The sequence below is a fragment of the Drosophila subpulchrella genome, unplaced genomic scaffold, assembly GCF_014743375.2.
Source record: "Drosophila subpulchrella strain 33 F10 #4 breed RU33 unplaced genomic scaffold, RU_Dsub_v1.1 Primary Assembly Seq357, whole genome shotgun sequence".
NCBI classification, from domain to species: Eukaryota; Metazoa; Arthropoda; class Insecta; order Diptera; family Drosophilidae; genus Drosophila; species Drosophila subpulchrella.
Window position 1 is genome coordinate 82,130 of NW_023665579.1, and position 26,040 is coordinate 108,169.

Genomic DNA, 26,040 nt, shown 5'->3' on the forward strand with positions numbered 1-26,040 from the left:
CACATATTAGCAAATTTTGTAAAAACTGCTTATAAACATGCATCCAATGCTGTACTGTCTTGAGCAAAGACATGATATATCTAAGAAAACATCGAATAAATACAATATTTTAAAAGATTTATATTTTTAACAGTCAGAAAACCATTGCCGAATGTAGCTTGATAGCCAACTTCGTACGTAGCCAAGGGACAACTTGGAACAAGTAATAAAATACCTAAACTAATGATAAGTAAATATAATTGTAGTACTTATTTAAGTAAAAGGTTCAAATTTATTTTTTCATTAGCAAGTTACAAAATATTTTTAAGATATCATATTTTAAAATGGGTTTTTAAGAAAATTGCTCATGTTACGAATGTCTATGTTGAAGTTGATAAGGCAATAAAAGGTCGCAAAAACAAGATACTTACATTTTGAAAACATTACCTGCTTAATAGATCATTTAAGAATGTAAAACAATAAAAAGATTGTTAAGTTTTAGAATCTTAAGCACTAAAAATAAGAAAATATGTTTGCACTTCAAACAAATAATAGCAGAGCAAATGCCTGATGCCAGGCGCACAGTTAAAGTGCTCTCCTCCTCGATTCTCATCCGAACGAAGGAGGTTGGTAATAAGCGCGCGGCCCATTTTCTATACGAAAAAGTGTATTTTAGTGAAGAAAAATGTCTGATTCTGCAGTTGCAACGTCCGCTTCCCCAGTGGCTGCCCCGTCAGTGTCAGTTGAGAAGAAGGTGGCCACCAAGAAGGCATCTGGATCCGCTGCCCCAAAGGTGAAAAGGGCTGCTGCCCCCGCCATCGCATCCGCCAACTCAACAAATGGTGGACGCATCCATCAAGAATTTGAAGGAACGTGGCGGCTCATCGCTTCTGGCAATTAAGAAATACATCACTGCCACCTATAAATGCGATGCCCAGAAGCTGGCTCCATTCATCAAGAAATACTTGAAATCCGCCGTGGTCAATGGAAAGCTGATCCAAACCAAGGGAAAAGGGGCGTCTGGCTCATTTAAACTGTCGGCCTCCGCCAAGAAGGATCCGAAGCCGAAGCCTGCGTCTGCTGAGAAGAAGGTGAAAAGCAAGAAGGTAGCCGTCAAGAAGACCGGATCCACCGCCAAGAAAGCTGCCGCCGGAGCTGACGAGAAGAAGCCCAAGGCTAAGAAGGCTGTTACCACCAAAAAGACCGCAGAGAAGAAGAAAACCGAAAAGGCAAAGGCCAAGGATGCCAAGAAAAACTGGAACCGTAAAGGCGAAGCCAACAGCAGCGAAGGCCAAGTCGATCGCAGCGAAGCCAAAGGCGGCGAAAGCACCAAAGGCCAAGCCAGCGGCGTCTGCTAAGCCCAAAAAGGCGGTGAAAAAAGCAGCTGCTCCTGCTACCGCTAAAAAGCCGAAAGCCAAGACTACGGCTGCCAAGAAGTAAATTGAGCAAAAGTACAGTACCTGGTACCTGCTCGCAATCGCTATTTTAGATTTCGATATCTGAAATTAGTTTAAACAAGCCCTTTTCAGGGCTACAACGTTCGTTAACAAGAGAAAGATACTTTCAATTTAAAACTTTGTACATTTTACTTATCCAATTATTTTGTTAGGCCGTTAGCATTTTTTTTTTAAAGAAGTGTGGCCGCATTGATTTCAGCAGCTGTACCAGAGTATCTTAAAATGCAAGTCAAAGAATGTTCCTCGCCACTTTTTGCAGAAACTCGTTATCAATCGATGTTCATGATTTAATAACTATACTATAAAGCTCCAGAATAAGTTCTTCAGAAAAAAAAACACAAATTGAACTTATATCACGAATTTGATTGGCAAATGGTATATTGAAAATGTAGTTTCTTTGGTAAAATGTGTTGTGGCCCTGAAAAGGGCCGTTTTGGATCTTTCTGCCCATACGCAGCAAGAGAAAATTACTTGGAGCTGGTGTACTTGGTGACAGCCTTGGTTCCCTCACTGACGGCGTGCTTGGCCAACTCTCCGGGCAGGAGCAGGCGAACAGCCGTTTGGATCTCCCGACTGGTTATGGTCGAGCGCTTGTTGTAGTGAGCCAGACGAGACGCCTCGGCAGCAATGCGCTCGAAGATATCATTCACAAAGCTGTTCATGATGCTCATTGCCTTCGACGAAATGCCGGTGTCAGGGTGGACCTGCTTCAGGACCTTGTAAATGTAGATGGCGTAGCTCTCCTTCCTCTTGCGCTTCTTCTTCTTATCGGTCTTGGTGATGTTCTTCTGGGCTTTGCCAGCCTTCTTGGCTGCCTTTCCACTAGTTTTCGGCGGCATTATTCACTTCACTTATGATTTCACAAACACAACTCACTGATCATAATGGTGCCCAAGCGCGTTCAGCTTTATACTTTTTTTCGAGCAATGTTTTCAGGTCTAAGGCACCCACCCCTAAATGAACGCGCAGGCAGACGCAAAAGTATAAATATGTGGCTACCCGGGGCTCGTCGAGCATTCGTTTTCAGTGTGTAAAGTGAACTAAGTGAAATACTCGTAAAGAAAAATGTCTGGTCGTGGAAAAGGTGGCAAAGTGAAGGGAAAGGCAAAGTCCCGCTCTAACCGTGCCGGTCTTCAGTTCCCAGTGGGCCGTATTCACCGTTTGCTCCGCAAGGGCAACTATGCCGAGCGAGTTGGGGCCGGCGCTCCAGTTTACCTGGCTGCTGTGATGGAATATCTGGCCGCTGAGGTTCTCGAATTGGCTGGCAATGCTGCTCGTGACAACAAGAAGACTAGGATTATTCCTCGTCATCTGCAGCTGGCCATCCGCAACGACGAGGAGTTGAACAAACTACTCTCCGGCGTCACCATTGCCCAGGGTGGAGTGTTGCCCAACATCCAGGCTGTTCTGTTGCCCAAGAAGACCGAGAAGAAGGCTTAAACGTTTTAAATGCGGAGCCTACTACATACTTGTACATAAAAAATAAAACCCAACCGTCCTTTTCAGGACGACCAAGTTTTTACCAAAGAAGTGAAGATTTTCCAATACGTATATTATATCATTAAAACAAGAAATGTCGTTGAATAGCACTTGGTCAGAAATAAGATCTGGAATGTTCTAAGAAGTTCGTCGCCAAAAAGACGCATTTCCGTTAATGCTGTATCTGCAAGCGGTACAGCCTCTACAAAATACATACCTGAACCCATACCCATTTGAAATTTAATTTTGGTTCAATGCAATATGTATATGCAGTATCAACTTTCGAGTTCCCGGTCAGTATGCCAATAAATCAAAAAATTATTTGAAAATTTGTCTCCTTCGAAAATTTGAATGGTGGTCCTGAAAAGGACCGATTGCTGAATGAAGTACAAGCTGTACTAGTTTTTTAACCGCCGAAGCCGTACAGGGTGCGGCCTTGCCTCTTCAGAGCGTACACAACATCCATGGCTGTGACAGTCTTCCTCTTGGCGTGTTCGGTGTAGGTGACGGCATCGCGGATAACGTTCTCCAAGAACACCTTCAGAACGCCACGTGTTTCCTCGTAAATGAGTCCCGAGATGCGCTTCACACCGCCGCGACGAGCCAAACGGCGGATTGCTGGCTTAGTGATACCCTGGATGTTATCTCGCAGCACTTTGCGATGACGCTTGGCGCCTCCTTTTCCCAAGCCTTTGCCTCCTTTACCGCGACCAGTCATATTTCACTATTTTCTACTGTTAACACACTGCACGAAACGAAAGTCACTGAAGAACTAATTCCTGATTTTCGACGCACTCTTATTTATACCTAAAACCCCAGAAACACGAGCGAGTCCGAACGATATGTGCGTCCCGCTCTTCGCTCACCGCTCTCTGCTCGACAAGTGAGATGGCCTCTGCTTCCCTCTCTTTTCAACCCTCCTCGTTTTGCTATATAAGTAGGTAGCAAATGCAGCTATCGTTTATTGTGTTTTGAAACGTGAAGTGAACGTGAACTCGAAAATGGCCCGTACCAAGCAAACCGCTCGGAAATCGACTGGTGGCAAGGCGCCACGCAAACAACTGGCTACTAAGGCCGCTCGCAAGAGCGCACCAGCCACCGGAGGCGTGAAGAAGCCCCATCGGTATCGCCCTGGAACTGTTGCCCTGCGTGAGATCCGTCGATACCAGAAGAGTACCGAGCTCCTGATCCGCAAGCTGCCTTTCCAGCGTCTGGTGCGTGAAATCGCTCAGGACTTCAAGACTGACCTGCGATTCCAGAGCTCGGCAGTGATGGCTCTGCAGGAAGCTAGCGAGGCCTATCTGGTTGGCCTCTTTGAAGATACCAACTTGTGCGCCATTCATGCCAAGCGTGTCACCATCATGCCCAAAGACATCCAGTTGGCCCGTCGCATTCGCGGCGAGCGTGCTTAAGTGTGCGTGCTGCCAATGCGCTAACATACTTTGTACAAATCGGTCCTTTTCAGGACCACAAATTACAGTCAATGAGATACAAATTTTTATCTGCAGGCTTCAACGTTAAAATAAAAAAAAAACTTTTCGACTCGTTCCTTCGTAAGTGGAGTTAATAATTGTATGTAACTTTTTGTGATTTGATAGAAATTAGAATTGATAAAATCAATAAATATTGGATTGGGTGGGGTTTTTAATGCGATGGAGCTGCTATGCGGCAGGGATGGTCAAGACTTTCAAGCATCAGAAAAAAACTAAAAATATTACATGCGAGATGAACAAAAATTAGCTAGGCTTGTGAATCTATTTGCTTAATAAAACATAAACAGATTTAAAAATACATTTTTTATATTTTCTTTTTAATGTTAAGTGCAACCTCCACGATATTTTTATATGGGACACAAAAAAAACTGCTTATAGGTATATATATTCCTGAATTTATATATCGTTTTTTGTAATATTAGATTTATTTAATAGATTAGATTCAATTTGATTGTACTTTTGGTATTATCACGTTTTTCAAAAATTTTCGTTATAAATGTCGGCATGTTTTTAGAAAGGGAGGGTTATGTGGGACAACCACGATCAACATTAGACATTCAAGCATCAACAAAAAATCGAAAAACTTTTAAACGCTATCTGAAAATAAATCATATGCGTTAATGAATGCATAATGCTTTATAAAAAACAAGAAAAATATTATTAAGTATATTTTTTAGATTTTTTTCTTTAATGTTAACTTGAGTGCGGCCTCAATGGGATTCATACATGAAACACATATTAGCAAATTTTGTAAAAACTGCTTATAAACATGCATCCAATGCTGTACTGTCTTGAGCAAAGACATGATATATCTAAGAAAACATCGAATAAATACAATATTTTAAAAGATTTATATTTTTAACAGTCAGAAAACCATTGCCGAATGTAGCTTGATAGCCAACTTCGTACGTAGCCAAGGGACAACTTGGAACAAGTAATAAAATACCTAAACTAATGATAAGTAAATATAATTGTAGTACTTATTTAAGTAAAAGGTTCAAATTTATTTTTTCATTAGCAAGTTACAAAATATTTTTAAGATATCATATTTTAAAATGGGTTTTTAAGAAAATTGCTCATGTTACGAATGTCTATGTTGAAGTTGATAAGGCAATAAAAGGACGCAAAAACAAGATACTTACATTTTGAAAACATTACCTGCTTAATAGATCATTTAAGAATGTAAAACAATAAAAAGATTGTTAAGTTTTAGAATCTTAAGCACTAAAAATAAGAAAATATGTTTGCACTTCAAACAAATAATAGCAGAGCAAATGCCTGATGCCAGGCGCACAGTTAAAGTGCTCTCCTCCTCGATTCTCATCCGAACGAAGGAGGTTGGTAATAAGCGCGCGGCCCATTTTCTATACGAAAAAGTGTATTTTAGTGAAGAAAAATGTCTGATTCTGCAGTTGCAACGTCCGCTTCCCCAGTGGCTGCCCCGTCAGTGTCAGTTGAGAAGAAGGTGGCCACCAAGAAGGCATCTGGATCCGCTGCCCCAAAGGTGAAAAGGGCTGCTGCCCCGCCATCGCATCCGCCAACTCAACAAATGGTGGACGCATCCATCAAGAATTTGAAGGAACGTGGCGGCTCATCGCTTCTGGCAATTAAGAAATACATCACTGCCACCTATAAATGCGATGCCCAGAAGCTGGCTCCATTCATCAAGAAATACTTGAAATCCGCCGTGGTCAATGGAAAGCTGATCCAAACCAAGGGAAAAGGGGCGTCTGGCTCATTTAAACTGTCGGCCTCCGCCAAGAAGGATCCGAAGCCGAAGCCTGCGTCTGCTGAGAAGAAGGTGAAAAGCAAGAAGGTAGCCGTCAAGAAGACCGGATCCACCGCCAAGAAAGCTGCCGCCGGAGCTGACGAGAAGAAGCCCAAGGCTAAGAAGGCTGTTACCACCAAAAAGACCGCAGAGAAGAAGAAAACCGAAAAGGCAAAGGCCAAGGATGCCAAGAAAACTGGAACCGTAAAGGCGAAGCCAACAGCAGCGAAGGCCAAGTCGATCGCAGCGAAGCCAAAGGCGGCGAAAGCACCAAAGGCCAAGCCAGCGGCGTCTGCTAAGCCCAAAAAGGCGGTGAAAAAAGCAGCTGCTCCTGCTACCGCTAAAAAGCCGAAAGCCAAGACTACGGCTGCCAAGAAGTAAATTTAGCAAAAGTACAGTACCTGGTACCTGCTCGCAATCGCTATTTTAGATTTCGATATCTGAAATTAGTTTAAACAAGCCCTTTTCAGGGCTACAACGTTCGTTAACAAGAGAAAGATACTTTCAATTTAAAACTTTGTACATTTTACTTATCCAATTATTTTGTTAGGCCGTTAGCATTTTTTTTTTTAAAGAAGTGTGGCCGCATTGATTTCAGCAGCTGTACCAGAGTATCTTAAAATGCAAGTCAAAGAATGTTCCTCGCCACTTTTTGCAGAAACTCGTTATCAATCGATGTTCATGATTTAATAACTATACTATAAAACTCCAGAATAAGTTCTTCAGAAAAAAAAACACAAATTGAACTTATATCACGAATTTGATTGGCAAATGGTATATTGAAAATGTAGTTTCTTTGGTAAAATGTGTTGTGGCCCTGAAAAGGGCCGTTTTGGATCTTTCTGCCCATACGCAGCAAGAGAAAATTACTTGGAGCTGGTGTACTTGGTGACAGCCTTGGTTCCCTCACTGACGGCGTGCTTGGCCAACTCTCCGGGCAGGAGCAGGCGAACAGCCGTTTGGATCTCCCGACTGGTTATGGTCGAGCGCTTGTTGTAGTGAGCCAGACGAGACGCCTCGGCAGCAATGCGCTCGAAGATATCATTCACAAAGCTGTTCATGATGCTCATTGCCTTCGACGAAATGCCGGTGTCAGGGTGGACCTGCTTCAGGACCTTGTAAATGTAGATGGCGTAGCTCTCCTTCCTCTTGCGCTTCTTCTTCTTATCGGTCTTGGTGATGTTCTTCTGGGCTTTGCCAGCCTTCTTGGCTGCCTTTCCACTAGTTTTCGGCGGCATTATTCACTTCACTTATGATTTCACAAACACAACTCACTGATCATAATGGTGCCCAAGCGCGTTCAGCTTTATACTTTTTTTCGAGCAATGTTTTCAGGTCTAAGGCACCCACCCCTAAATGAACGCGCAGGCAGACGCAAAAGTATAAATATGTGGCTACCCGGGGCTCGTCGAGCATTCGTTTTCAGTGTGTAAAGTGAACTAAGTGAAATACTCGTAAAGATAAATGTCTGGTCGTGGAAAAGGTGGCAAAGTGAAGGGAAAGGCAAAGTCCCGCTCTAACCGTGCCGGTCTTCAGTTCCCAGTGGGCCGTATTCACCGTTTGCTCCGCAAGGGCAACTATGCCGAGCGAGTTGGGGCCGGCGCTCCAGTTTACCTGGCTGCTGTGATGGAATATCTGGCCGCTGAGGTTCTCGAATTGGCTGGCAATGCTGCTCGTGACAACAAGAAGACTAGGATTATTCCTCGTCATCTGCAGCTGGCCATCCGCAACGACGAGGAGTTGAACAAACTACTCTCCGGCGTCACCATTGCCCAGGGTGGAGTGTTGCCCAACATCCAGGCTGTTCTGTTGCCCAAGAAGACCGAGAAGAAGGCTTAAACGTTTTTAAATGCGGAGCCTACTACATACTTGTACATAAAAAATAAAACCCAACCGTCCTTTTCAGGACGACCAAGTTTTTACCAAAGAAGTGAAGATTTTTCAATACGTATATTATATCATTAAAACAAGAAATGTCGTTGAATAGCACTTGGTCAGAAATAAGATCTGGAATGTTCTAAGAAGTTCGTCGCCAAAAAGACGCATTTCCGTTAATGCTGTATCTGCAAGCGGTACAGCCTCTACAAAATACATACCTGAACCCATACCCATTTGAAATTTAATTTTGGTTCAATGCAATATGTATATGCAGTATCAACTTTCGAGTTCCCGGTCAGTATGCCAATAAATCAAAAAATTATTTGAAAATTTGTCTCCTTCGAAAATTTGAATGGTGGTCCTGAAAAGGACCGATTGCTGAATGAAGTACAAGCTGTACTAGTTTTTTAACCGCCGAAGCCGTACAGGGTGCGGCCTTGCCTCTTCAGAGCGTACACAACATCCATGGCTGTGACAGTCTTCCTCTTGGCGTGTTCGGTGTAGGTGACGGCATCGCGGATAACGTTCTCCAAGAACACCTTCAGAACGCCACGTGTTTCCTCGTAAATGAGTCCCGAGATGCGCTTCACACCGCCGCGACGAGCCAAACGGCGGATTGCTGGCTTAGTGATACCCTGGATGTTATCTCGCAGCACTTTGCGATGACGCTTGGCGCCTCCTTTTCCCAAGCCTTTGCCTCCTTTACCGCGACCAGTCATATTTCACTATTTTCTACTGTTAACACACTGCACGAAACGAAAGTCACTGAAGAACTAATTCCTGATTTTCGACGCACTCTTATTTATACCTAAAACCCCAGAAACACGAGCGAGTCCGAACGATATGTGCGTCCCGCTCTTCGCTCACCGCTCTCTGCTCGACAAGTGAGATGGCCTCTGCTTCCCTCTCTTTTCAACCCTCCTCGTTTTGCTATATAAGTAGGTAGCAAATGCAGCTATCGTTTATTGTGTTTTGAAACGTGAAGTGAACGTGAACTCGAAAATGGCCCGTACCAAGCAAACCGCTCGGAAATCGACTGGTGGCAAGGCGCCACGCAAACAACTGGCTACTAAGGCCGCTCGCAAGAGCGCACCAGCCACCGGAGGCGTGAAGAAGCCCCATCGGTATCGCCCTGGAACTGTTGCCCTGCGTGAGATCCGTCGATACCAGAAGAGTACCGAGCTCCTGATCCGCAAGCTGCCTTTCCAGCGTCTGGTGCGTGAAATCGCTCAGGACTTCAAGACTGACCTGCGATTCCAGAGCTCGGCAGTGATGGCTCTGCAGGAAGCTAGCGAGGCCTATCTGGTTGGCCTCTTTGAAGATACCAACTTGTGCGCCATTCATGCCAAGCGTGTCACCATCATGCCCAAAGACATCCAGTTGGCCCGTCGCATTCGCGGCGAGCGTGCTTAAGTGTGCGTGCTGCCAATGCGCTAACATACTTTGTACAAATCGGTCCTTTTCAGGACCACAAATTACAGTCAATGAGATACAAATTTTTATCTGCAGGCTTCAACGTTAAAATAAAAAAAAAACTTTTCGACTCGTTCCTTCGTAAGTGGAGTTAATAATTGTATGTAACTTTTTGTGATTTGATAGAAATTAGAATTGATAAAATCAATAAATATTGGATTGGGTGGGGTTTTTAATGCGATGGAGCTGCTATGCGGCAGGGATGGTCAAGACTTTCAAGCATCAGAAAAAAACTAAAAAATATTACATGCGAGATGAACAAAAATTAGCTAGGCTTGTGAATCTATTTGCTTAATAAAACATAAACAGATTTAAAAATACATTTTTTATATTTTCTTTTTAATGTTAAGTGCAACCTCCACGATATTTTTATATGGGACACAAAAAAAACTGCTTATAGGTATATATATTCCTGAATTTATATATCGTTTTTTGTAATATTAGATTTATTTAATAGATTAGATTCAATTTGATTGTACTTTTGGTATTATCACGTTTTTCAAAAATTTTCGTTATAAATGTCGGCATGTTTTTAGAAAGGGAGGGTTATGTGGGACAACCACGATCAACATTAGACATTCAAGCATCAACAAAAAATCGAAAAACTTTTAAACGCTATCTGAAAATAAATCATATGCGTTAATGAATGCATAATGCTTTATAAAAAACAAGAAAAATATTATTAAGTATATTTTTTAGATTTTTTTCTTTAATGTTAACTTGAGTGCGGCCTCAATGGGATTCATACATGAAACACATATTAGCAAATTTTGTAAAAACTGCTTATAAACATGCATCCAATGCTGTACTGTCTTGAGCAAAGACATGATATATCTAAGAAAACATCGAATAAATACAATATTTTAAAAGATTTATATTTTTAACAGTCAGAAAACCATTGCCGAATGTAGCTTGATAGCCAACTTCGTACGTAGCCAAGGGACAACTTGGAACAAGTAATAAAATACCTAAACTAATGATAAGTAAATATAATTGTAGTACTTATTTAAGTAAAAGGTTCAAATTTATTTTTTCATTAGCAAGTTACAAAATATTTTTAAGATATCATATTTTAAAATGGGTTTTTAAGAAAATTGCTCATGTTACGAATGTCTATGTTGAAGTTGATAAGGCAATAAAAGGTCGCAAAAACAAGATACTTACATTTTGAAAACATTACCTGCTTAATAGATCATTTAAGAATGTAAAACAATAAAAAGATTGTTAAGTTTTAGAATCTTAAGCACTAAAAATAAGAAAATATGTTTGCACTTCAAACAAATAATAGCAGAGCAAATGCCTGATGCCAGGCGCACAGTTAAAGTGCTCTCCTCCTCGATTCTCATCCGAACGAAGGAGGTTGGTAATAAGCGCGCGGCCCATTTTCTATACGAAAAAGTGTATTTTAGTGAAGAAAAATGTCTGATTCTGCAGTTGCAACGTCCGCTTCCCCAGTGGCTGCCCCGTCAGTGTCAGTTGAGAAGAAGGTGGCCACCAAGAAGGCATCTGGATCCGCTGCCCCAAAGGTGAAAAGGGCTGCTGCCCCGCCATCGCATCCGCCAACTCAACAAATGGTGGACGCATCCATCAAGAATTTGAAGGAACGTGGCGGCTCATCGCTTCTGGCAATTAAGAAATACATCACTGCCACCTATAAATGCGATGCCCAGAAGCTGGCTCCATTCATCAAGAAATACTTGAAATCCGCCGTGGTCAATGGAAAGCTGATCCAAACCAAGGGAAAAGGGGCGTCTGGCTCATTTAAACTGTCGGCCTCCGCCAAGAAGGATCCGAAGCCGAAGCCTGCGTCTGCTGAGAAGAAGGTGAAAAGCAAGAAGGTAGCCGTCAAGAAGACCGGATCCACCGCCAAGAAAGCTGCCGCCGGAGCTGACGAGAAGAAGCCCAAGGCTAAGAAGGCTGTTACCACCAAAAAGACCGCAGAGAAGAAGAAAACCGAAAAGGCAAAGGCCAAGGATGCCAAGAAAACTGGAACCGTAAAGGCGAAGCCAACAGCAGCGAAGGCCAAGTCGATCGCAGCGAAGCCAAAGGCGGCGAAAGCACCAAAGGCCAAGCCAGCGGCGTCTGCTAAGCCCAAAAAGGCGGTGAAAAAAGCAGCTGCTCCTGCTACCGCTAAAAAGCCGAAAGCCAAGACTACGGCTGCCAAGAAGTAAATTTAGCAAAAGTACAGTACCTGGTACCTGCTCGCAATCGCTATTTTAGATTTCGATATCTGAAATTAGTTTAAACAAGCCCTTTTCAGGGCTACAACGTTCGTTAACAAGAGAAAGATACTTTCAATTTAAAACTTTGTACATTTTACTTATCCAATTATTTTGTTAGGCCATTAGCATTTTTTTTTTTAAAGAAGTGTGGCCGCATTGATTTCAGCAGCTGTACCAGAGTATCTTAAAATGCAAGTCAAAGAATGTTCCTCGCCACTTTTTGCAGAAACTCGTTATCAATCGATGTTCATGATTTAATAACTATACTATAAAACTCCAGAATAAGTTCTTCAGAAAAAAAAACACAAATTGAACTTATATCACGAATTTGATTGGCAAATGGTATATTGAAAATGTAGTTTCTTTGGTAAAATGTGTTGTGGCCCTGAAAAGGGCCGTTTTGGATCTTTCTGCCCATACGCAGCAAGAGAAAATTACTTGGAGCTGGTGTACTTGGTGACAGCCTTGGTTCCCTCACTGACGGCGTGCTTGGCCAACTCTCCGGGCAGGAGCAGGCGAACAGCCGTTTGGATCTCCCGACTGGTTATGGTCGAGCGCTTGTTGTAGTGAGCCAGACGAGACGCCTCGGCAGCAATGCGCTCGAAGATATCATTCACAAAGCTGTTCATGATGCTCATTGCCTTCGACGAAATGCCGGTGTCAGGGTGGACCTGCTTCAGGACCTTGTAAATGTAGATGGCGTAGCTCTCCTTCCTCTTGCGCTTCTTCTTCTTATCGGTCTTGGTGATGTTCTTCTGGGCTTTGCCAGCCTTCTTGGCTGCCTTTCCACTAGTTTTCGGCGGCATTATTCACTTCACTTATGATTTCACAAACACAACTCACTGATCATAATGGTGCCCAAGCGCGTTCAGCTTTATACTTTTTTTCGAGCAATGTTTTCAGGTCTAAGGCACCCACCCCTAAATGAACGCGCAGGCAGACGCAAAAGTATAAATATGTGGCTACCCGGGGCTCGTCGAGCATTCGTTTTCAGTGTGTAAAGTGAACTAAGTGAAATACTCGTAAAGAAAAATGTCTGGTCGTGGAAAAGGTGGCAAAGTGAAGGGAAAGGCAAAGTCCCGCTCTAACCGTGCCGGTCTTCAGTTCCCAGTGGGCCGTATTCACCGTTTGCTCCGCAAGGGCAACTATGCCGAGCGAGTTGGGGCCGGCGCTCCAGTTTACCTGGCTGCTGTGATGGAATATCTGGCCGCTGAGGTTCTCGAATTGGCTGGCAATGCTGCTCGTGACAACAAGAAGACTAGGATTATTCCTCGTCATCTGCAGCTGGCCATCCGCAACGACGAGGAGTTGAACAAACTACTCTCCGGCGTCACCATTGCCCAGGGTGGAGTGTTGCCCAACATCCAGGCTGTTCTGTTGCCCAAGAAGACCGAGAAGAAGGCTTAAACGTTTTAAATGCGGAGCCTACTACATACTTGTACATAAAAAATAAAACCCAACCGTCCTTTTCAGGACGACCAAGTTTTTACCAAAGAAGTGAAGATTTTTCAATACGTATATTATATCATTAAAACAAGAAATGTCGTTGAATAGCACTTGGTCAGAAATAAGATCTGGAATGTTCTAAGAAGTTCGTCGCCAAAAAGACGCATTTCCGTTAATGCTGTATCTGCAAGCGGTACAGCCTCTACAAAATACATACCTGAACCCATATCCATTTGAAATTTAATTTTGGTTCAATGCAATATGTATATGCAGTATCAACTTTCGAGTTCCCGGTCAGTATGCCAATAAATCAAAAAATTATTTGAAAATTTGTCTCCTTCGAAAATTTGAATGGTGGTCCTGAAAAGGACCGATTGCTGAATGAAGTACAAGCTGTACTAGTTTTTTAACCGCCGAAGCCGTACAGGGTGCGGCCTTGCCTCTTCAGAGCGTACACAACATCCATGGCTGTGACAGTCTTCCTCTTGGCGTGTTCGGTGTAGGTGACGGCATCGCGGATAACGTTCTCCAAGAACACCTTCAGAACGCCACGTGTTTCCTCGTAAATGAGTCCCGAGATGCGCTTCACACCGCCGCGACGAGCCAAACGGCGGATTGCTGGCTTAGTGATACCCTGGATGTTATCTCGCAGCACTTTGCGATGACGCTTGGCGCCTCCTTTTCCCAAGCCTTTGCCTCCTTTACCGCGACCAGTCATATTTCACTATTTTCTACTGTTAACACACTGCACGAAACGAAAGTCACTGAAGAACTAATTCCTGATTTTCGACGCACTCTTATTTATACCTAAAACCCCAGAAACACGAGCGAGTCCGAACGATATGTGCGTCCCGCTCTTCGCTCACCGCTCTCTGCTCGACAAGTGAGATGGCCTCTGCTTCCCTCTCTTTTCAACCCTCCTCGTTTTGCTATATAAGTAGGTAGCAAATGCAGCTATCGTTTATTGTGTTTTGAAACGTGAAGTGAACGTGAACTCGAAAATGGCCCGTACCAAGCAAACCGCTCGGAAATCGACTGGTGGCAAGGCGCCACGCAAACAACTGGCTACTAAGGCCGCTCGCAAGAGCGCACCAGCCACCGGAGGCGTGAAGAAGCCCCATCGGTATCGCCCTGGAACTGTTGCCCTGCGTGAGATCCGTCGATACCAGAAGAGTACCGAGCTCCTGATCCGCAAGCTGCCTTTCCAGCGTCTGGTGCGTGAAATCGCTCAGGACTTCAAGACTGACCTGCGATTCCAGAGCTCGGCAGTGATGGCTCTGCAGGAAGCTAGCGAGGCCTATCTGGTTGGCCTCTTTGAAGATACCAACTTGTGCGCCATTCATGCCAAGCGTGTCACCATCATGCCCAAAGACATCCAGTTGGCCCGTCGCATTCGCGGCGAGCGTGCTTAAGTGTGCGTGCTGCCAATGCGCTAACATACTTTGTACAAATCGGTCCTTTTCAGGACCACAAATTACAGTCAATGAGATACAAATTTTTATCTGCAGGCTTCAACGTTAAAATAAAAAAAAAAATTTTCGACTCGTTCCTTCGTAAGTGGAGTTAATAATTGTATGTAACTTTTTGTGATTTGATAGAAATTAGAATTGATAAAATCAATAAATATTGGATTGGGTGGGGTTTTTAATGCGATGGAGCTGCTATGCGGCAGGGATGGTCAAGACTTTCAAGCATCAGAAAAAAACTAAAAAATATTACATGCGAGATGAACAAAAATTAGCTAGGCTTGTGAATCTATTTGCTTAATAAAACATAAACAGATTTAAAAATACATTTTTTATATTTTCTTTTTAATGTTAAGTGCAACCTCCACGATATTTTTATATGGGACACAAAAAAAACTGCTTATAGGTATATATATTCCTGAATTTATATATCGTTTTTTGTAATATTCGATTTATTTAATAGATTAGATTCAATTTGATTGTACTTTTGGTATTATCACGTTTTTCAAAAATTTTCGTTATAAATGTCGGCATGTTTTTAGAAAGGGAGGGTTATGTGGGACAACCACGATCAACATTAGACATTCAAGCATCAACAAAAAATCGAAAAACTTTTAAACGCTATCTGAAAATAAATCATATGCGTTAATGAATGCATAATGCTTTATAAAAAACAAGAAAAATATTATTAAGTATATTTTTTAGATTTTTTTCTTTAATGTTAACTTGAGTGCGGCCTCAATGGGATTCATACATGAAACACATATTAGCAAATTTTGTAAAAACTGCTTATAAACATGCATCCAATGCTGTACTGTCTTGAGCAAAGACATGATATATCTAAGAAAACATCGAATAAATACAATATTTTAAAAGATTCATATTTTTTAACAGTCAGAAAACCATTGCCGAATGTAGCTTGATAGCCAACTTCGTACGTAGCCAAGGGACAACTTGGAACAAGTAATAAAATACCTAAACTAATGATAAGTAAATATAATTGTAGTACTTATTTAAGTAAAAGGTTCAAATTTATTTTTTCATTAGCAAGTTACAAAATATTTTTAAGATATCATATTTTAAAATGGGTTTTTAAGAAAATTGCTCATGTTACGAATGTCTATGTTGAAGTTGATAAGGCAATAAAAGGTCGCAAAAACAAGATACTTACATTTTGAAAACATTACCTGCTTAATAGATCATTTAAGAATGTAAAACAATAAAAAGATTGTTAAGTTTTAGAATCTTAAGCACTAAAAATAAGAAAATATGTTTGCACTTCAAACAAATAATAGCAGAGCAAATGCCTGATGCCAGGCGCACAGTTAAAGTGCTCTCCTCCTCGATTCTCATCCGAACGAAGGAGGTTGGTAATAAGCGCGCGGCCCATTTTCTATACGAAAAAGTGTATTTTAGTGAAGAAAAATGTCTGATTCTGCAGTTGCAACGTCCGCTTCCCCAGTGGCTGCCCCGTCAGTGTCAGTTGAGAAGAAGGTGGCCACCAAGAAGGCATCTGGATCCGCTGCCCCAAAGGTGAAAAGGGCTGCTGCCCCGCCATCGCATCCGCCAACTCAACAAATGGTGGACGCATCCATCAAGAATTTGAAGGAACGTGGCGGCTCATCGCTTCTGGCAATTAAGAAATACATCACTGCCACCTATAAATGCGATGCCCAGAAGCTGGCTCCATTCATCAAGAAATACTTGAAATCCGCCGTGGTCAATGGAAAGCTGATCCAAACCAAGGGAAAAGGGGCGTCTGGCTCATTTAAACTGTCGGCCTCCGCCAAGAAGGATCCGAAGCCGAAGCCTGCGTCTGCTGAGAAGAAGGTGAAAAGCAAGAAGGTAGCCGTCAAGAAGACCGGATCCACCGCCAAGAAAGCTGCCGCCGGAGCTGACGAGAAGAAGCCCAAGGCTAAGAAGGCTGTTACCACCAAAAAGACCGCAGAGAAGAAGAAAACCGAAAAGGCAAAGGCCAAGGATGCCAAGAAAACTGGAACCGTAAAGGCGAAGCCAACAGCAGCGAAGGCCAAGTCGATCGCAGCGAAGCCAAAGGCGGCGAGAGCACCAAAGGCCAAGCCAGCGGCGTCTGCTAAGCCCAAAAAGGCGGTGAAAAAAGCAGCTGCTCCTGCTACCGCTAAAAGCCGAAAGCCAAGACTACGGCTGCCAAGAAGTAAATTTAGCAAAAGTACAGTACCTGGTACCTGCTCGCAATCGCTATTTTAGATTTCGATATCTGAAATTAGTTTAAACAAGCCCTTTTCAGGGCTACAACGTTCGTTAACAAGAGAAAGATACTTTCAATTTAAAACTTTGTACATTTTACTTATCTAATTATTTTGTTAGGCCATTAGCATTTTTTTTTTTAAAGAAGTGTGGCCGCATTGATTTCAGCAGCTGTACCAGAGTATCTTAAAATGCAAGTCAAAGAATGTTCCTCGCCACTTTTTGCAGAAACTCGTTATCAATCGATGTTCATGATTTAATAACTATACTATAAAGCTCCAGAATAAGTTCTTCAGAAAAAAAAAACACAAATTGAACTTATATCACGAATTTGATTGGCAAATGGTATATTGAAAATGTAGTTTCTTTGGTAAAATGTGTTGTGGCCCTGAAAAGGGCCGTTTTGGATCTTTCTGCCCATACGCAGCAAGAGAAAATTACTTGGAGCTGGTGTACTTGGTGACAGCCTTGGTTCCCTCACTGACGGCGTGCTTGGCCAACTCTCCGGGCAGGAGCAGGCGAACAGCCGTTTGGATCTCCCGACTGGTTATGGTCGAGCGCTTGTTGTAGTGAGCCAGACGAGACGCCTCGGCAGCAATGCGCTCGAAGATATCATTCACAAAGCTGTTCATGATGCTCATTGCCTTCGACGAAATGCCGGTGTCAGGGTGGACCTGCTTCAGGACCTTGTAAATGTAGATGGCGTAGCTCTCCTTCCTCTTGCGCTTCTTCTTCTTATCGGTCTTGGTGATGTTCTTCTGGGCTTTGCCAGCCTTCTTGGCTGCCTTTCCACTAGTTTTCGGCGGCATTATTCACTTCACTTATGATTTCACAAACACAACTCACTGATCATAATGGTGCCCAAGCGCGTTCAGCTTTATACTTTTTTTCGAGCAATGTTTTCAGGTCTAAGGCACCCACCCCTAAATGAACGCGCAGGCAGACGCAAAAGTATAAATATGTGGCTACCCGGGGCTCGTCGAGCATTCGTTTTCAGTGTGTAAAGTGAACTAAGTGAAATACTCGTAAAGAAAAATGTCTGGTCGTGGAAAAGGTGGCAAAGTGAAGGGAAAGGCAAAGTCCCGCTCTAACCGTGCCGGTCTTCAGTTCCCAGTGGGCCGTATTCACCGTTTGCTCCGCAAGGGCAACTATGCCGAGCGAGTTGGGGCCGGCGCTCCAGTTTACCTGGCTGCTGTGATGGAATATCTGGCCGCTGAGGTTCTCGAATTGGCTGGCAATGCTGCTCGTGACAACAAGAAGACTAGGATTATTCCTCGTCATCTGCAGCTGGCCATCCGCAACGACGAGGAGTTGAACAAACTACTCTCCGGCGTCACCATTGCCCAGGGTGGAGTGTTGCCCAACATCCAGGCTGTTCTGTTGCCCAAGAAGACCGAGAAGAAGGCTTAAACGTTTTAAATGCGGAGCCTACTACATACTTGTACATAAAAAATAAAACCCAACCGTCCTTTTCAGGACGACCAAGTTTTTACCAAAGAAGTGAAGATTTTTCAATACGTATATTATATCATTAAAACAAGAAATGTCGTTGAATAGCACTTGGTCAGAAATAAGATCTGGAATGTTCTAAGAAGTTCGTCGCCAAAAAGACGCATTTCCGTTAATGCTGTATCTGCAAGCGGTACAGCCTCTACAAAATACATACCTGAACCCATATCCATTTGAAATTTAATTTTGGTTCAATGCAATATGTATATGCAGTATCAACTTTCGAGTTCCCGGTCAGTATGCCAATAAATCAAAAAATTATTTGAAAATTTGTCTCCTTCGAAAATTTGAATGGTGGTCCTGAAAAGGACCGATTGCTGAATGAAGTACAAGCTGTACTAGTTTTTTAACCGCCGAAGCCGTACAGGGTGCGGCCTTGCCTCTTCAGAGCGTACACAACATCCATGGCTGTGACAGTCTTCCTCTTGGCGTGTTCGGTGTAGGTGACGGCATCGCGGATAACGTTCTCCAAGAACACCTTCAGAACGCCACGTGTTTCCTCGTAAATGAGTCCCGAGATGCGCTTCACACCGCCGCGACGAGCCAAACGGCGGATTGCTGGCTTAGTGATACCCTGGATGTTATCTCGCAGCACTTTGCGATGACGCTTGGCGCCTCCTTTTCCCAAGCCTTTGCCTCCTTTACCGCGACCAGTCATATTTCACTATTTTCTACTGTTAACACACTGCACGAACGAAAGTCACTGAAGAACTAATTCCTGATTTTCGACGCACTCTTATTTATACCTAAAACCCCAGAAACACGAGCGAGTCCGAACGATATGTGCGTCCCGCTCTTCGCTCACCGCTCTCTGCTCGACAAGTGAGATGGCCTCTGCTTCCCTCTCTTTTCAACCCTCCTCGTTTTGCTATATAAGTAGGTAGCAAATGCAGCTATCGTTTATTGTGTTTTGAAACGTGAAGTGAACGTGAACTCGAAAATGGCCCGTACCAAGCAAACCGCTCGGAAATCGACTGGTGGCAAGGCGCCACGCAAACAACTGGCTACTAAGGCCGCTCGCAAGAGCGCACCAGCCACCGGAGGCGTGAAGAAGCCCCATCGGTATCGCCCTGGAACTGTTGCCCTGCGTGAGATCCGTCGATACCAGAAGAGTACCGAGCTCCTGATCCGCAAGCTGCCTTTCCAGCGTCTGGTGCGTGAAATCGCTCAGGACTTCAAGACTGACCTGCGATTCCAGAGCTCGGCAGTGATGGCTCTGCAGGAAGCTAGCGAGGCCTATCTGGTTGGCCTCTTTGAAGATACCAACTTGTGCGCCATTCATGCCAAGCGTGTCACCATCATGCCCAAAGACATCCAGTTGGCCCGTCGCATTCGCGGCGAGCGTGCTTAAGTGTGCGTGCTGCCAATGCGCTAACATACTTTGTACAAATCGGTCCTTTTCAGGACCACAAATTACAGTCAATGAGATACAAATTTTTATCTGCAGGCTTCAACGTTAAAATAAAAAAAAAAATTTTCGACTCGTTCCTTCGTAAGTGGAGTTAATAATTGTATGTAACTTTTTGTGATTTGATAGAAATTAGAATTGATAAAATCAATAAATATTGGATTGGGTGGGGTTTTTTAATGCGATGGAGCTGCTATGCGGCAGGGATGGTCAAGACTTTCAAGCATCAGAAAAAAACTAAAAAATATTACATGCGAGATGAACAAAAATTAGCTAGGCTTGTGAATCTATTTGCTTAATAAAACATAAACAGATTTAAAAATACATTTTTTATATTTTCTTTTTAATGTTAAGTGCAACCTCCACGATATTTTTATATGGGACACAAAAAAAACTGCTTATAGGTATATATATTCCTGAATTTATATATCGTTTTTTGTAATATTCGATTTATTTAATAGATTAGATTCAATTTGATTGTACTTTTGGTATTATCACGTTTTTCAAAAATTTTCGTTATAAATGTCGGCATGTGGGACAACCACGATCAACATTAGACATTCAAGCATCAACAAAAAATCGAAAAACTTTTAAACGCTATCTGAAAATAAATCATATGCGTTAATGAATGCATAATGCTTTATAAAAAACAAGAAAAATATTATTAAGTATATTTTTTAGATTTTTTTCTTTAATGTTAACTTGAGTGCGGCCTCAATGGGATTCATACATGAAACACATATTAGCAAATTTTGTAAAAACTGCTTATAAACATGCATCCAATGCTGTACTGTCTTGAGCAAAGACATGATATATCTAAGAAAACATCGAATAAATACAATATTTTAAAAGATTCATATTTTTAACAGTCAGAAAACCATTGCCGAATGTAGCTTGATAGCCAACTTCGTACGTAGCCAAGGGACAACTTGGAACAAGTAATAAAATACCTAAACTAATGATAAGTAAATATAATTGTAGTACTTATTTAAGTAAAAGGTTCAAATTTATTTTTTCATTAGCAAGTTACAAAATATTTTTAAGATATCATATTTTAAAATGGGTTTTTAAGAAAATTGCTCATGTTACGAATGTCTATGTTGAAGTTGATAAGGCAATAAAAGGTCGCAAAAACAAGATACTTACATTTTGAAAACATTACCTGCTTAATAGATCATTTAAGAATGTAAAACAATAAAAAGATTGTTAAGTTTTAGAATCTTAAGCACTAAAAATAAGAAAATATGTTTGCACTTCAAACAAATAATAGCAGAGCAAATGCCTGATGCCAGGCGCACAGTTAAAGTGCTCTCCTCCTCGATTCTCATCCGAACGAAGGAGGTTGGTAATAAGCGCGCGGCCCATTTTCTATACGAAAAAGTGTATTTTAGTGAAGAAAAATGTCTGATTCTGCAGTTGCAACGTCCGCTTCCCCAGTGGCTGCCCCGTCAGTGTCAGTTGAGAAGAAGGTGGCCACCAAGAAGGCATCTGGATCCGCTGCCCCAAAGGTGAAAAGGGCTGCTGCCCCGCCATCGCATCCGCCAACTCAACAAATGGTGGACGCATCCATCAAGAATTTGAAGGAACGTGGCGGCTCATCGCTTCTGGCAATTAAGAAATACATCACTGCCACCTATAAATGCGATGCCCAGAAGCTGGCTCCATTCATCAAGAAATACTTGAAATCCGCCGTGGTCAATGGAAAGCTGATCCAAACCAAGGGAAAAGGGGCGTCTGGCTCATTTAAACTGTCGGCCTCCGCCAAGAAGGATCCGAAGCCGAAGCCTGCGTCTGCTGAGAAGAAGGTGAAAAGCAAGAAGGTAGCCGTCAAGAAGACCGGATCCACCGCCAAGAAAGCTGCCGCCGGAGCTGACGAGAAGAAGCCCAAGGCTAAGAAGGCTGTTACCACCAAAAAGACCGCAGAGAAGAAGAAAACCGAAAAGGCAAAGGCCAAGGATGCCAAGAAAACTGGAACCGTAAAGGCGAAGCCAACAGCAGCGAAGGCCAAGTCGATCGCAGCGAAGCCAAAGGCGGCGAGAGCACCAAAGGCCAAGCCAGCGGCGTCTGCTAAGCCCAAAAAGGCGGTGAAAAAAGCAGCTGCTCCTGCTACCGCTAAAAAGCCGAAAGCCAAGACTACGGCTGCCAAGAAGTAAATTTAGCAAAAGTACAGTACCTGGTACCTGCTCGCAATCGCTATTTTAGATTTCGATATCTGAAATTAGTTTAAACAAGCCCTTTTCAGGGCTACAACGTTCGTTAACAAGAGAAAGATACTTTCAATTTAAAACTTTGTACATTTTACTTATCCAATTATTTTGTTAGGCCATTAGCATTTTTTTTTTTAAAGAAGTGTGGCCGCATTGATTTCAGCAGCTGTACCAGAGTATCTTAAAATGCAAGTCAAAGAATGTTCCTCGCCACTTTTTGCAGAAACTCGTTATCAATCGATGTTCATGATTTAATAACTATACTATAAAACTCCAGAATAAGTTCTTCAGAAAAAAAAACACAAATTGAACTTATATCACGAATTTGATTGGCAAATGGTATATTGAAAATGTAGTTTCTTTGGTAAAATGTGTTGTGGCCCTGAAAAGGGCCGTTTTGGATCTTTCTGCCCATACGCAGCAAGAGAAAATTACTTGGAGCTGGTGTACTTGGTGACAGCCTTGGTTCCCTCACTGACGGCGTGCTTGGCCAACTCTCCGGGCAGGAGCAGGCGAACAGCCGTTTGGATCTCCCGACTGGTTATGGTCGAGCGCTTGTTGTAGTGAGCCAGACGAGACGCCTCGGCAGCAATGCGCTCGAAGATATCATTCACAAAGCTGTTCATGATGCTCATTGCCTTCGACGAAATGCCGGTGTCAGGGTGGACCTGCTTCAGGACCTTGTAAATGTAGATGGCGTAGCTCTCCTTCCTCTTGCGCTTCTTCTTCTTATCGGTCTTGGTGATGTTCTTCTGGGCTTTGCCAGCCTTCTTGGCTGCCTTTCCACTAGTTTTCGGCGGCATTATTCACTTCACTTATGATTTCACAAACACAACTCACTGATCATAATGGTGCCCAAGCGCGTTCAGCTTTATACTTTTTTTCGAGCAATGTTTTCAGGTCTAAGGCACCCACCCCTAAATGAACGCGCAGGCAGACGCAAAAGTATAAATATGTGGCTACCCGGGGCTCTTCGAGCATTCGTTTTCAGTGTGTAAAGTGAACTAAGTGAAATACTCGTAAAGAAAAATGTCTGGTCGTGGAAAAGGTGGCAAAGTGAAGGGAAAGGCAAAGTCCCGCTCTAACCGTGCCGGTCTTCAGTTCCCAGTGGGCCGTATTCACCGTTTGCTCCGCAAGGGCAACTATGCCGAGCGAGTTGGGGCCGGCGCTCCAGTTTACCTGGCTGCTGTGATGGAATATCTGGCCGCTGAGGTTCTCGAATTGGCTGGCAATGCTGCTCGTGACAACAAGAAGACTAGGATTATTCCTCGTCATCTGCAGCTGGCCATCCGCAACGACGAGGAGTTGAACAAACTACTCTCCGGCGTCACCATTGCCCAGGGTGGAGTGTTGCCCAACATCCAGGCTGTTCTGTTGCCCAAGAAGACCGAGAAGAAGGCTTAAACGTTTTAAATGCGGAGCCTACTACATACTTGTACATAAAAAATAAAACCCAACCGTCCTTTTCAGGACGACCAAGTTTTTACCAAAGAAGTGAAGATTTTCCAATACGTATATTATATCATTAAAACAAGAAATGTCGTTGAATAGCACTTGGTCAGAAATAAGATCTGGAATGTTCTAAGAAGTTCGTCGCCAAAAAGACGCATTTCCGTTAATGCTGTATCTGCAAGCGGTACAGCCTCTACAAAATACATACCTGAACCCATATCCATTTGAAATTTAATTTTGGTTCAATGCAATATGTATATGCAGTATCAACTTTCGAGTTCCCGGTCAGTATGCCAATAAATCAAAAAATTATTTGAAAATTTGTCTCCTTCGAAAATTTGAATGGTGGTCCTGAAAAGGACCGATTGCTGAATGAAGTACAAGCTGTACTAGTTTTTTAACCGCCGAAGCCGTACAGGGTGCGGCCTTGCCTCTTCAGAGCGTACACAACATCCATGGCTGTGACAGTCTTCCTCTTGGCGTGTTCGGTGTAGGTGACGGCATCGCGGATAACGTTCTCCAAGAACACCTTCAGAACGCCACGTGTTTCCTCGTAAATGAGTCCCGAGATGCGCTTCACACCGCCGCGACGAGCCAAACGGCGGATTGCTGGCTTAGTGATACCCTGGATGTTATCTCGCAGCACTTTGCGATGACGCTTGGCGCCTCCTTTTCCCAAGCCTTTGCCTCCTTTACCGCGACCAGTCATATTTCACTATTTTCTACTGTTAACACACTGCACGAAACGAAAGTCACTGAAGAACTAATTCCTGATTTTCGACGCACTCTTATTTATACCTAAAACCCCAGAAACACGAGCGAGTCCGAACGATATGTGCGTCCCGCTCTTCGCTCACCGCTCTCTGCTCGACAAGTGAGATGGCCTCTGCTTCCCTCTCTTTTCAACCCTCCTCGTTTTGCTATATAAGTAGGTAGCAAATGCAGCTATCGTTTATTGTGTTTTGAAACGTGAAGTGAACGTGAACTCGAAAATGGCCCGTACCAAGCAAACCGCTCGGAAATCGACTGGTGGCAAGGCGCCACGCAAACAACTGGCTACTAAGGCCGCTCGCAAGAGCGCACCAGCCACCGGAGGCGTGAAGAAGCCCCATCGGTATCGCCCTGGAACTGTTGCCCTGCGTGAGATCCGTCGATACCAGAAGAGTACCGAGCTCCTGATCCGCAAGCTGCCTTTCCAGCGTCTGGTGCGTGAAATCGCTCAGGACTTCAAGACTGACCTGCGATTCCAGAGCTCGGCAGTGATGGCTCTGCAGGAAGCTAGCGAGGCCTATCTGGTTGGCCTCTTTGAAGATACCAACTTGTGCGCCATTCATGCCAAGCGTGTCACCATCATGCCCAAAGACATCCAGTTGGCCCGTCGCATTCGCGGCGAGCGTGCTTAAGTGTGCGTGCTGCCAATGCGCTAACATACTTTGTACAAATCGGTCCTTTTCAGGACCACAAATTACAGTCAATGAGATACAAATTTTTATCTGCAGGCTTCAACGTTAAAATAAAAAAAAAAATTTTCGACTCGTTCCTTCGTAAGTGGAGTTAATAATTGTATGTAACTTTTTGTGATTTGATAGAAATTAGAATTGATAAAATCAATAAATATTGGATTGGGTGGGGTTTTTAATGCGATGGAGCTGCTATGCGGCAGGGATGGTCAAGACTTTCAAGCATCAGAAAAAAACTAAAAAATATTACATGCGAGATGAACAAAAATTAGCTAGGCTTGTGAATCTATTTGCTTAATAAAACATAAACAGATTTAAAAATACATTTTTTATATTTTCTTTTTAATGTTAAGTGCAACCTCCACGATATTTTTATATGGGACACAAAAAAAACTGCTTATAGGTATATATATTCCTGAATTTATATATCGTTTTTTGTAATATTAGATTTATTTAATAGATTAGATTCAATTTGATTGTACTTTTGGTATTATCACGTTTTTCAAAAATTTTCGTTATAAATGTCGGCATGTTTTTAGAAAGGGAGGGTTATGTGGGACAACCACGATCAACATTAGACATTCAAGCATCAACAAAAAATCGAAAAACTTTTAAACGCTATCTGAAAATAAATCATATGCGTTAATGAATGCATAATGCTTTATAAAAAACAAGAAAAATATTATTAAGTATATTTTTTAGATTTTTTTCTTTAATGTTAACTTGAGTGCGGCCTCAATGGGATTCATACATGAAACACATATTAGCAAATTTTGTAAAAACTGCTTATAAACATGCATCCAATGCTGTACTGTCTTGAGCAAAGACATGATATATCTAAGAAAACATCGAATAAATACAATATTTTAAAAGATTTATATTTTTAACAGTCAGAAAACCATTGCCGAATGTAGCTTGATAGCCAACTTCGTACGTAGCCAAGGGACAACTTGGAACAAGTAATAAAATACCTAAACTAATGATAAGTAAATATAATTGTAGTACTTATTTAAGTAAAAGGTTCAAATTTATTTTTTCATTAGCAAGTTACAAAATATTTTTAAGATATCATATTTTAAAATGGGTTTTTAAGAAAATTGCTCATGTTACGAATGTC

At 42.7% G+C, this 26,040-nt stretch overlaps 18 protein-coding genes and 2 pseudogenes across 18 annotated transcripts; 10 read left to right on the plus strand and 10 right to left on the minus strand.

Annotated features, from left to right (window-relative positions):
* The first annotated feature begins 644 nt into the window (after positions 1 to 644).
* LOC119561430 lies at positions 645 to 1,787 on the plus strand (annotated as a pseudogene).
* LOC119561492 (histone H2B) lies at positions 1,785 to 2,451 on the minus strand. Its single transcript, XM_037875142.1, has 2 exons — positions 2,313 to 2,451; positions 1,785 to 2,258 (listed from the first exon to the last, which is right to left on the minus strand). The coding sequence occupies exon 2, from the start codon at positions 2,105 to 2,107 to the stop codon at positions 1,904 to 1,906; it is 204 nt and encodes a 67-aa protein (XP_037731070.1). The 5' UTR covers positions 2,108 to 2,258; positions 2,313 to 2,451; the 3' UTR covers positions 1,785 to 1,903.
* Positions 2,447 to 2,951, plus strand: LOC119561451 (histone H2A). Its single transcript, XM_037875103.1, has one exon. The coding sequence runs from the start codon at positions 2,502 to 2,504 to the stop codon at positions 2,874 to 2,876; it is 375 nt and encodes a 124-aa protein (XP_037731031.1). The 5' UTR covers positions 2,447 to 2,501; the 3' UTR covers positions 2,877 to 2,951.
* A 318-nt stretch (positions 2,952 to 3,269) lies between these two features.
* On the minus strand, positions 3,270 to 3,674 carry LOC119561474 (histone H4). Its single transcript, XM_037875127.1, has one exon. It carries the CDS (start codon positions 3,631 to 3,633, stop codon positions 3,322 to 3,324), a length of 312 nt encoding a protein of 103 aa, XP_037731055.1. The 5' UTR covers positions 3,634 to 3,674; the 3' UTR covers positions 3,270 to 3,321.
* A 2,110-nt stretch (positions 3,675 to 5,784) lies between these two features.
* LOC119561433 (histone H1-like) lies at positions 5,785 to 6,646 on the plus strand. Its single transcript, XM_037875087.1, has one exon. It carries the CDS (start codon positions 5,805 to 5,807, stop codon positions 6,555 to 6,557), a length of 753 nt encoding a protein of 250 aa, XP_037731015.1. The 5' UTR covers positions 5,785 to 5,804; the 3' UTR covers positions 6,558 to 6,646.
* A 277-nt stretch (positions 6,647 to 6,923) lies between these two features.
* Positions 6,924 to 7,630, minus strand: LOC119561496 (histone H2B). Its single transcript, XM_037875147.1, has 2 exons — positions 7,452 to 7,630; positions 6,924 to 7,397 (listed from the first exon to the last, which is right to left on the minus strand). The coding sequence occupies exon 2, from the start codon at positions 7,244 to 7,246 to the stop codon at positions 7,043 to 7,045; it is 204 nt and encodes a 67-aa protein (XP_037731075.1). The 5' UTR covers positions 7,247 to 7,397; positions 7,452 to 7,630; the 3' UTR covers positions 6,924 to 7,042.
* On the plus strand, positions 7,614 to 8,016 carry LOC119561463 (histone H2A). Its single transcript, XM_037875116.1, has one exon. It carries the CDS (start codon positions 7,641 to 7,643, stop codon positions 8,013 to 8,015), a length of 375 nt encoding a protein of 124 aa, XP_037731044.1. The 5' UTR covers positions 7,614 to 7,640; the 3' UTR covers position 8,016.
* A 393-nt stretch (positions 8,017 to 8,409) lies between these two features.
* On the minus strand, positions 8,410 to 8,814 carry LOC119561475 (histone H4). The gene has a single exon (XM_037875128.1). It carries the CDS (start codon positions 8,771 to 8,773, stop codon positions 8,462 to 8,464), a length of 312 nt encoding a protein of 103 aa, XP_037731056.1. The 5' UTR covers positions 8,774 to 8,814; the 3' UTR covers positions 8,410 to 8,461.
* A 2,111-nt stretch (positions 8,815 to 10,925) lies between these two features.
* Positions 10,926 to 11,787, plus strand: LOC119561434 (histone H1-like). The gene has a single exon (XM_037875088.1). The coding sequence runs from the start codon at positions 10,946 to 10,948 to the stop codon at positions 11,696 to 11,698; it is 753 nt and encodes a 250-aa protein (XP_037731016.1). The 5' UTR covers positions 10,926 to 10,945; the 3' UTR covers positions 11,699 to 11,787.
* Positions 11,788 to 12,064: 277 nt separating this feature from the next.
* Positions 12,065 to 12,731, minus strand: LOC119561489 (histone H2B). Its single transcript, XM_037875140.1, has 2 exons — positions 12,593 to 12,731; positions 12,065 to 12,538 (listed from the first exon to the last, which is right to left on the minus strand). The coding sequence occupies exon 2, from the start codon at positions 12,385 to 12,387 to the stop codon at positions 12,184 to 12,186; it is 204 nt and encodes a 67-aa protein (XP_037731068.1). The 5' UTR covers positions 12,388 to 12,538; positions 12,593 to 12,731; the 3' UTR covers positions 12,065 to 12,183.
* On the plus strand, positions 12,727 to 13,231 carry LOC119561454 (histone H2A). Its single transcript, XM_037875107.1, has one exon. It carries the CDS (start codon positions 12,782 to 12,784, stop codon positions 13,154 to 13,156), a length of 375 nt encoding a protein of 124 aa, XP_037731035.1. The 5' UTR covers positions 12,727 to 12,781; the 3' UTR covers positions 13,157 to 13,231.
* Positions 13,232 to 13,549: 318 nt separating this feature from the next.
* On the minus strand, positions 13,550 to 13,954 carry LOC119561477 (histone H4). The gene has a single exon (XM_037875129.1). It carries the CDS (start codon positions 13,911 to 13,913, stop codon positions 13,602 to 13,604), a length of 312 nt encoding a protein of 103 aa, XP_037731057.1. The 5' UTR covers positions 13,914 to 13,954; the 3' UTR covers positions 13,550 to 13,601.
* Positions 13,955 to 16,066: 2,112 nt separating this feature from the next.
* LOC119561439 lies at positions 16,067 to 16,927 on the plus strand (annotated as a pseudogene).
* Positions 16,928 to 17,268: 341 nt separating this feature from the next.
* On the minus strand, positions 17,269 to 17,872 carry LOC119561495 (histone H2B). The gene is made up of 2 exons (XM_037875146.1): positions 17,734 to 17,872; positions 17,269 to 17,679 (listed from the first exon to the last, which is right to left on the minus strand). Exon 2 carries the CDS (start codon positions 17,526 to 17,528, stop codon positions 17,325 to 17,327), a length of 204 nt encoding a protein of 67 aa, XP_037731074.1. The 5' UTR covers positions 17,529 to 17,679; positions 17,734 to 17,872; the 3' UTR covers positions 17,269 to 17,324.
* On the plus strand, positions 17,868 to 18,372 carry LOC119561455 (histone H2A). Its single transcript, XM_037875108.1, has one exon. The coding sequence runs from the start codon at positions 17,923 to 17,925 to the stop codon at positions 18,295 to 18,297; it is 375 nt and encodes a 124-aa protein (XP_037731036.1). The 5' UTR covers positions 17,868 to 17,922; the 3' UTR covers positions 18,298 to 18,372.
* Positions 18,373 to 18,690: 318 nt separating this feature from the next.
* On the minus strand, positions 18,691 to 19,082 carry LOC119561480 (histone H4). The gene has a single exon (XM_037875132.1). It carries the CDS (start codon positions 19,052 to 19,054, stop codon positions 18,743 to 18,745), a length of 312 nt encoding a protein of 103 aa, XP_037731060.1. The 5' UTR covers positions 19,055 to 19,082; the 3' UTR covers positions 18,691 to 18,742.
* Positions 19,083 to 21,184: 2,102 nt separating this feature from the next.
* On the plus strand, positions 21,185 to 22,046 carry LOC119561436 (histone H1-like). Its single transcript, XM_037875090.1, has one exon. The coding sequence runs from the start codon at positions 21,205 to 21,207 to the stop codon at positions 21,955 to 21,957; it is 753 nt and encodes a 250-aa protein (XP_037731018.1). The 5' UTR covers positions 21,185 to 21,204; the 3' UTR covers positions 21,958 to 22,046.
* Positions 22,047 to 22,323: 277 nt separating this feature from the next.
* On the minus strand, positions 22,324 to 22,980 carry LOC119561497 (histone H2B). Its single transcript, XM_037875148.1, has 2 exons — positions 22,852 to 22,980; positions 22,324 to 22,797 (listed from the first exon to the last, which is right to left on the minus strand). The coding sequence occupies exon 2, from the start codon at positions 22,644 to 22,646 to the stop codon at positions 22,443 to 22,445; it is 204 nt and encodes a 67-aa protein (XP_037731076.1). The 5' UTR covers positions 22,647 to 22,797; positions 22,852 to 22,980; the 3' UTR covers positions 22,324 to 22,442.
* Positions 22,981 to 22,988: 8 nt separating this feature from the next.
* LOC119561453 (histone H2A) lies at positions 22,989 to 23,490 on the plus strand. The gene has a single exon (XM_037875106.1). The coding sequence runs from the start codon at positions 23,041 to 23,043 to the stop codon at positions 23,413 to 23,415; it is 375 nt and encodes a 124-aa protein (XP_037731034.1). The 5' UTR covers positions 22,989 to 23,040; the 3' UTR covers positions 23,416 to 23,490.
* A 318-nt stretch (positions 23,491 to 23,808) lies between these two features.
* On the minus strand, positions 23,809 to 24,213 carry LOC119561478 (histone H4). The gene has a single exon (XM_037875130.1). It carries the CDS (start codon positions 24,170 to 24,172, stop codon positions 23,861 to 23,863), a length of 312 nt encoding a protein of 103 aa, XP_037731058.1. The 5' UTR covers positions 24,173 to 24,213; the 3' UTR covers positions 23,809 to 23,860.
* Between the last annotated feature and the right edge of the window lie 1,827 nt (positions 24,214 to 26,040).

What these genes read in the sequence shown, in the direction of transcription:
- LOC119561492 (XM_037875142.1), bottom strand. Translation starts at nt 2,107, where the DNA reads ATGAGCATCATGAACAGCTTTGTGAATGATATCTTCGAGCGCATTGCT.
- LOC119561451 (XM_037875103.1), top strand. Translation starts at nt 2,502, where the DNA reads ATGTCTGGTCGTGGAAAAGGTGGCAAAGTGAAGGGAAAGGCAAAGTCC.
- LOC119561474 (XM_037875127.1), bottom strand. Translation starts at nt 3,633, where the DNA reads ATGACTGGTCGCGGTAAAGGAGGCAAAGGCTTGGGAAAAGGAGGCGCC.
- LOC119561433 (XM_037875087.1), top strand. Translation starts at nt 5,805, where the DNA reads ATGTCTGATTCTGCAGTTGCAACGTCCGCTTCCCCAGTGGCTGCCCCG.
- LOC119561496 (XM_037875147.1), bottom strand. Translation starts at nt 7,246, where the DNA reads ATGAGCATCATGAACAGCTTTGTGAATGATATCTTCGAGCGCATTGCT.
- LOC119561463 (XM_037875116.1), top strand. Translation starts at nt 7,641, where the DNA reads ATGTCTGGTCGTGGAAAAGGTGGCAAAGTGAAGGGAAAGGCAAAGTCC.
- LOC119561475 (XM_037875128.1), bottom strand. Translation starts at nt 8,773, where the DNA reads ATGACTGGTCGCGGTAAAGGAGGCAAAGGCTTGGGAAAAGGAGGCGCC.
- LOC119561434 (XM_037875088.1), top strand. Translation starts at nt 10,946, where the DNA reads ATGTCTGATTCTGCAGTTGCAACGTCCGCTTCCCCAGTGGCTGCCCCG.
- LOC119561489 (XM_037875140.1), bottom strand. Translation starts at nt 12,387, where the DNA reads ATGAGCATCATGAACAGCTTTGTGAATGATATCTTCGAGCGCATTGCT.
- LOC119561454 (XM_037875107.1), top strand. Translation starts at nt 12,782, where the DNA reads ATGTCTGGTCGTGGAAAAGGTGGCAAAGTGAAGGGAAAGGCAAAGTCC.
- LOC119561477 (XM_037875129.1), bottom strand. Translation starts at nt 13,913, where the DNA reads ATGACTGGTCGCGGTAAAGGAGGCAAAGGCTTGGGAAAAGGAGGCGCC.
- LOC119561495 (XM_037875146.1), bottom strand. Translation starts at nt 17,528, where the DNA reads ATGAGCATCATGAACAGCTTTGTGAATGATATCTTCGAGCGCATTGCT.
- LOC119561455 (XM_037875108.1), top strand. Translation starts at nt 17,923, where the DNA reads ATGTCTGGTCGTGGAAAAGGTGGCAAAGTGAAGGGAAAGGCAAAGTCC.
- LOC119561480 (XM_037875132.1), bottom strand. Translation starts at nt 19,054, where the DNA reads ATGACTGGTCGCGGTAAAGGAGGCAAAGGCTTGGGAAAAGGAGGCGCC.
- LOC119561436 (XM_037875090.1), top strand. Translation starts at nt 21,205, where the DNA reads ATGTCTGATTCTGCAGTTGCAACGTCCGCTTCCCCAGTGGCTGCCCCG.
- LOC119561497 (XM_037875148.1), bottom strand. Translation starts at nt 22,646, where the DNA reads ATGAGCATCATGAACAGCTTTGTGAATGATATCTTCGAGCGCATTGCT.
- LOC119561453 (XM_037875106.1), top strand. Translation starts at nt 23,041, where the DNA reads ATGTCTGGTCGTGGAAAAGGTGGCAAAGTGAAGGGAAAGGCAAAGTCC.
- LOC119561478 (XM_037875130.1), bottom strand. Translation starts at nt 24,172, where the DNA reads ATGACTGGTCGCGGTAAAGGAGGCAAAGGCTTGGGAAAAGGAGGCGCC.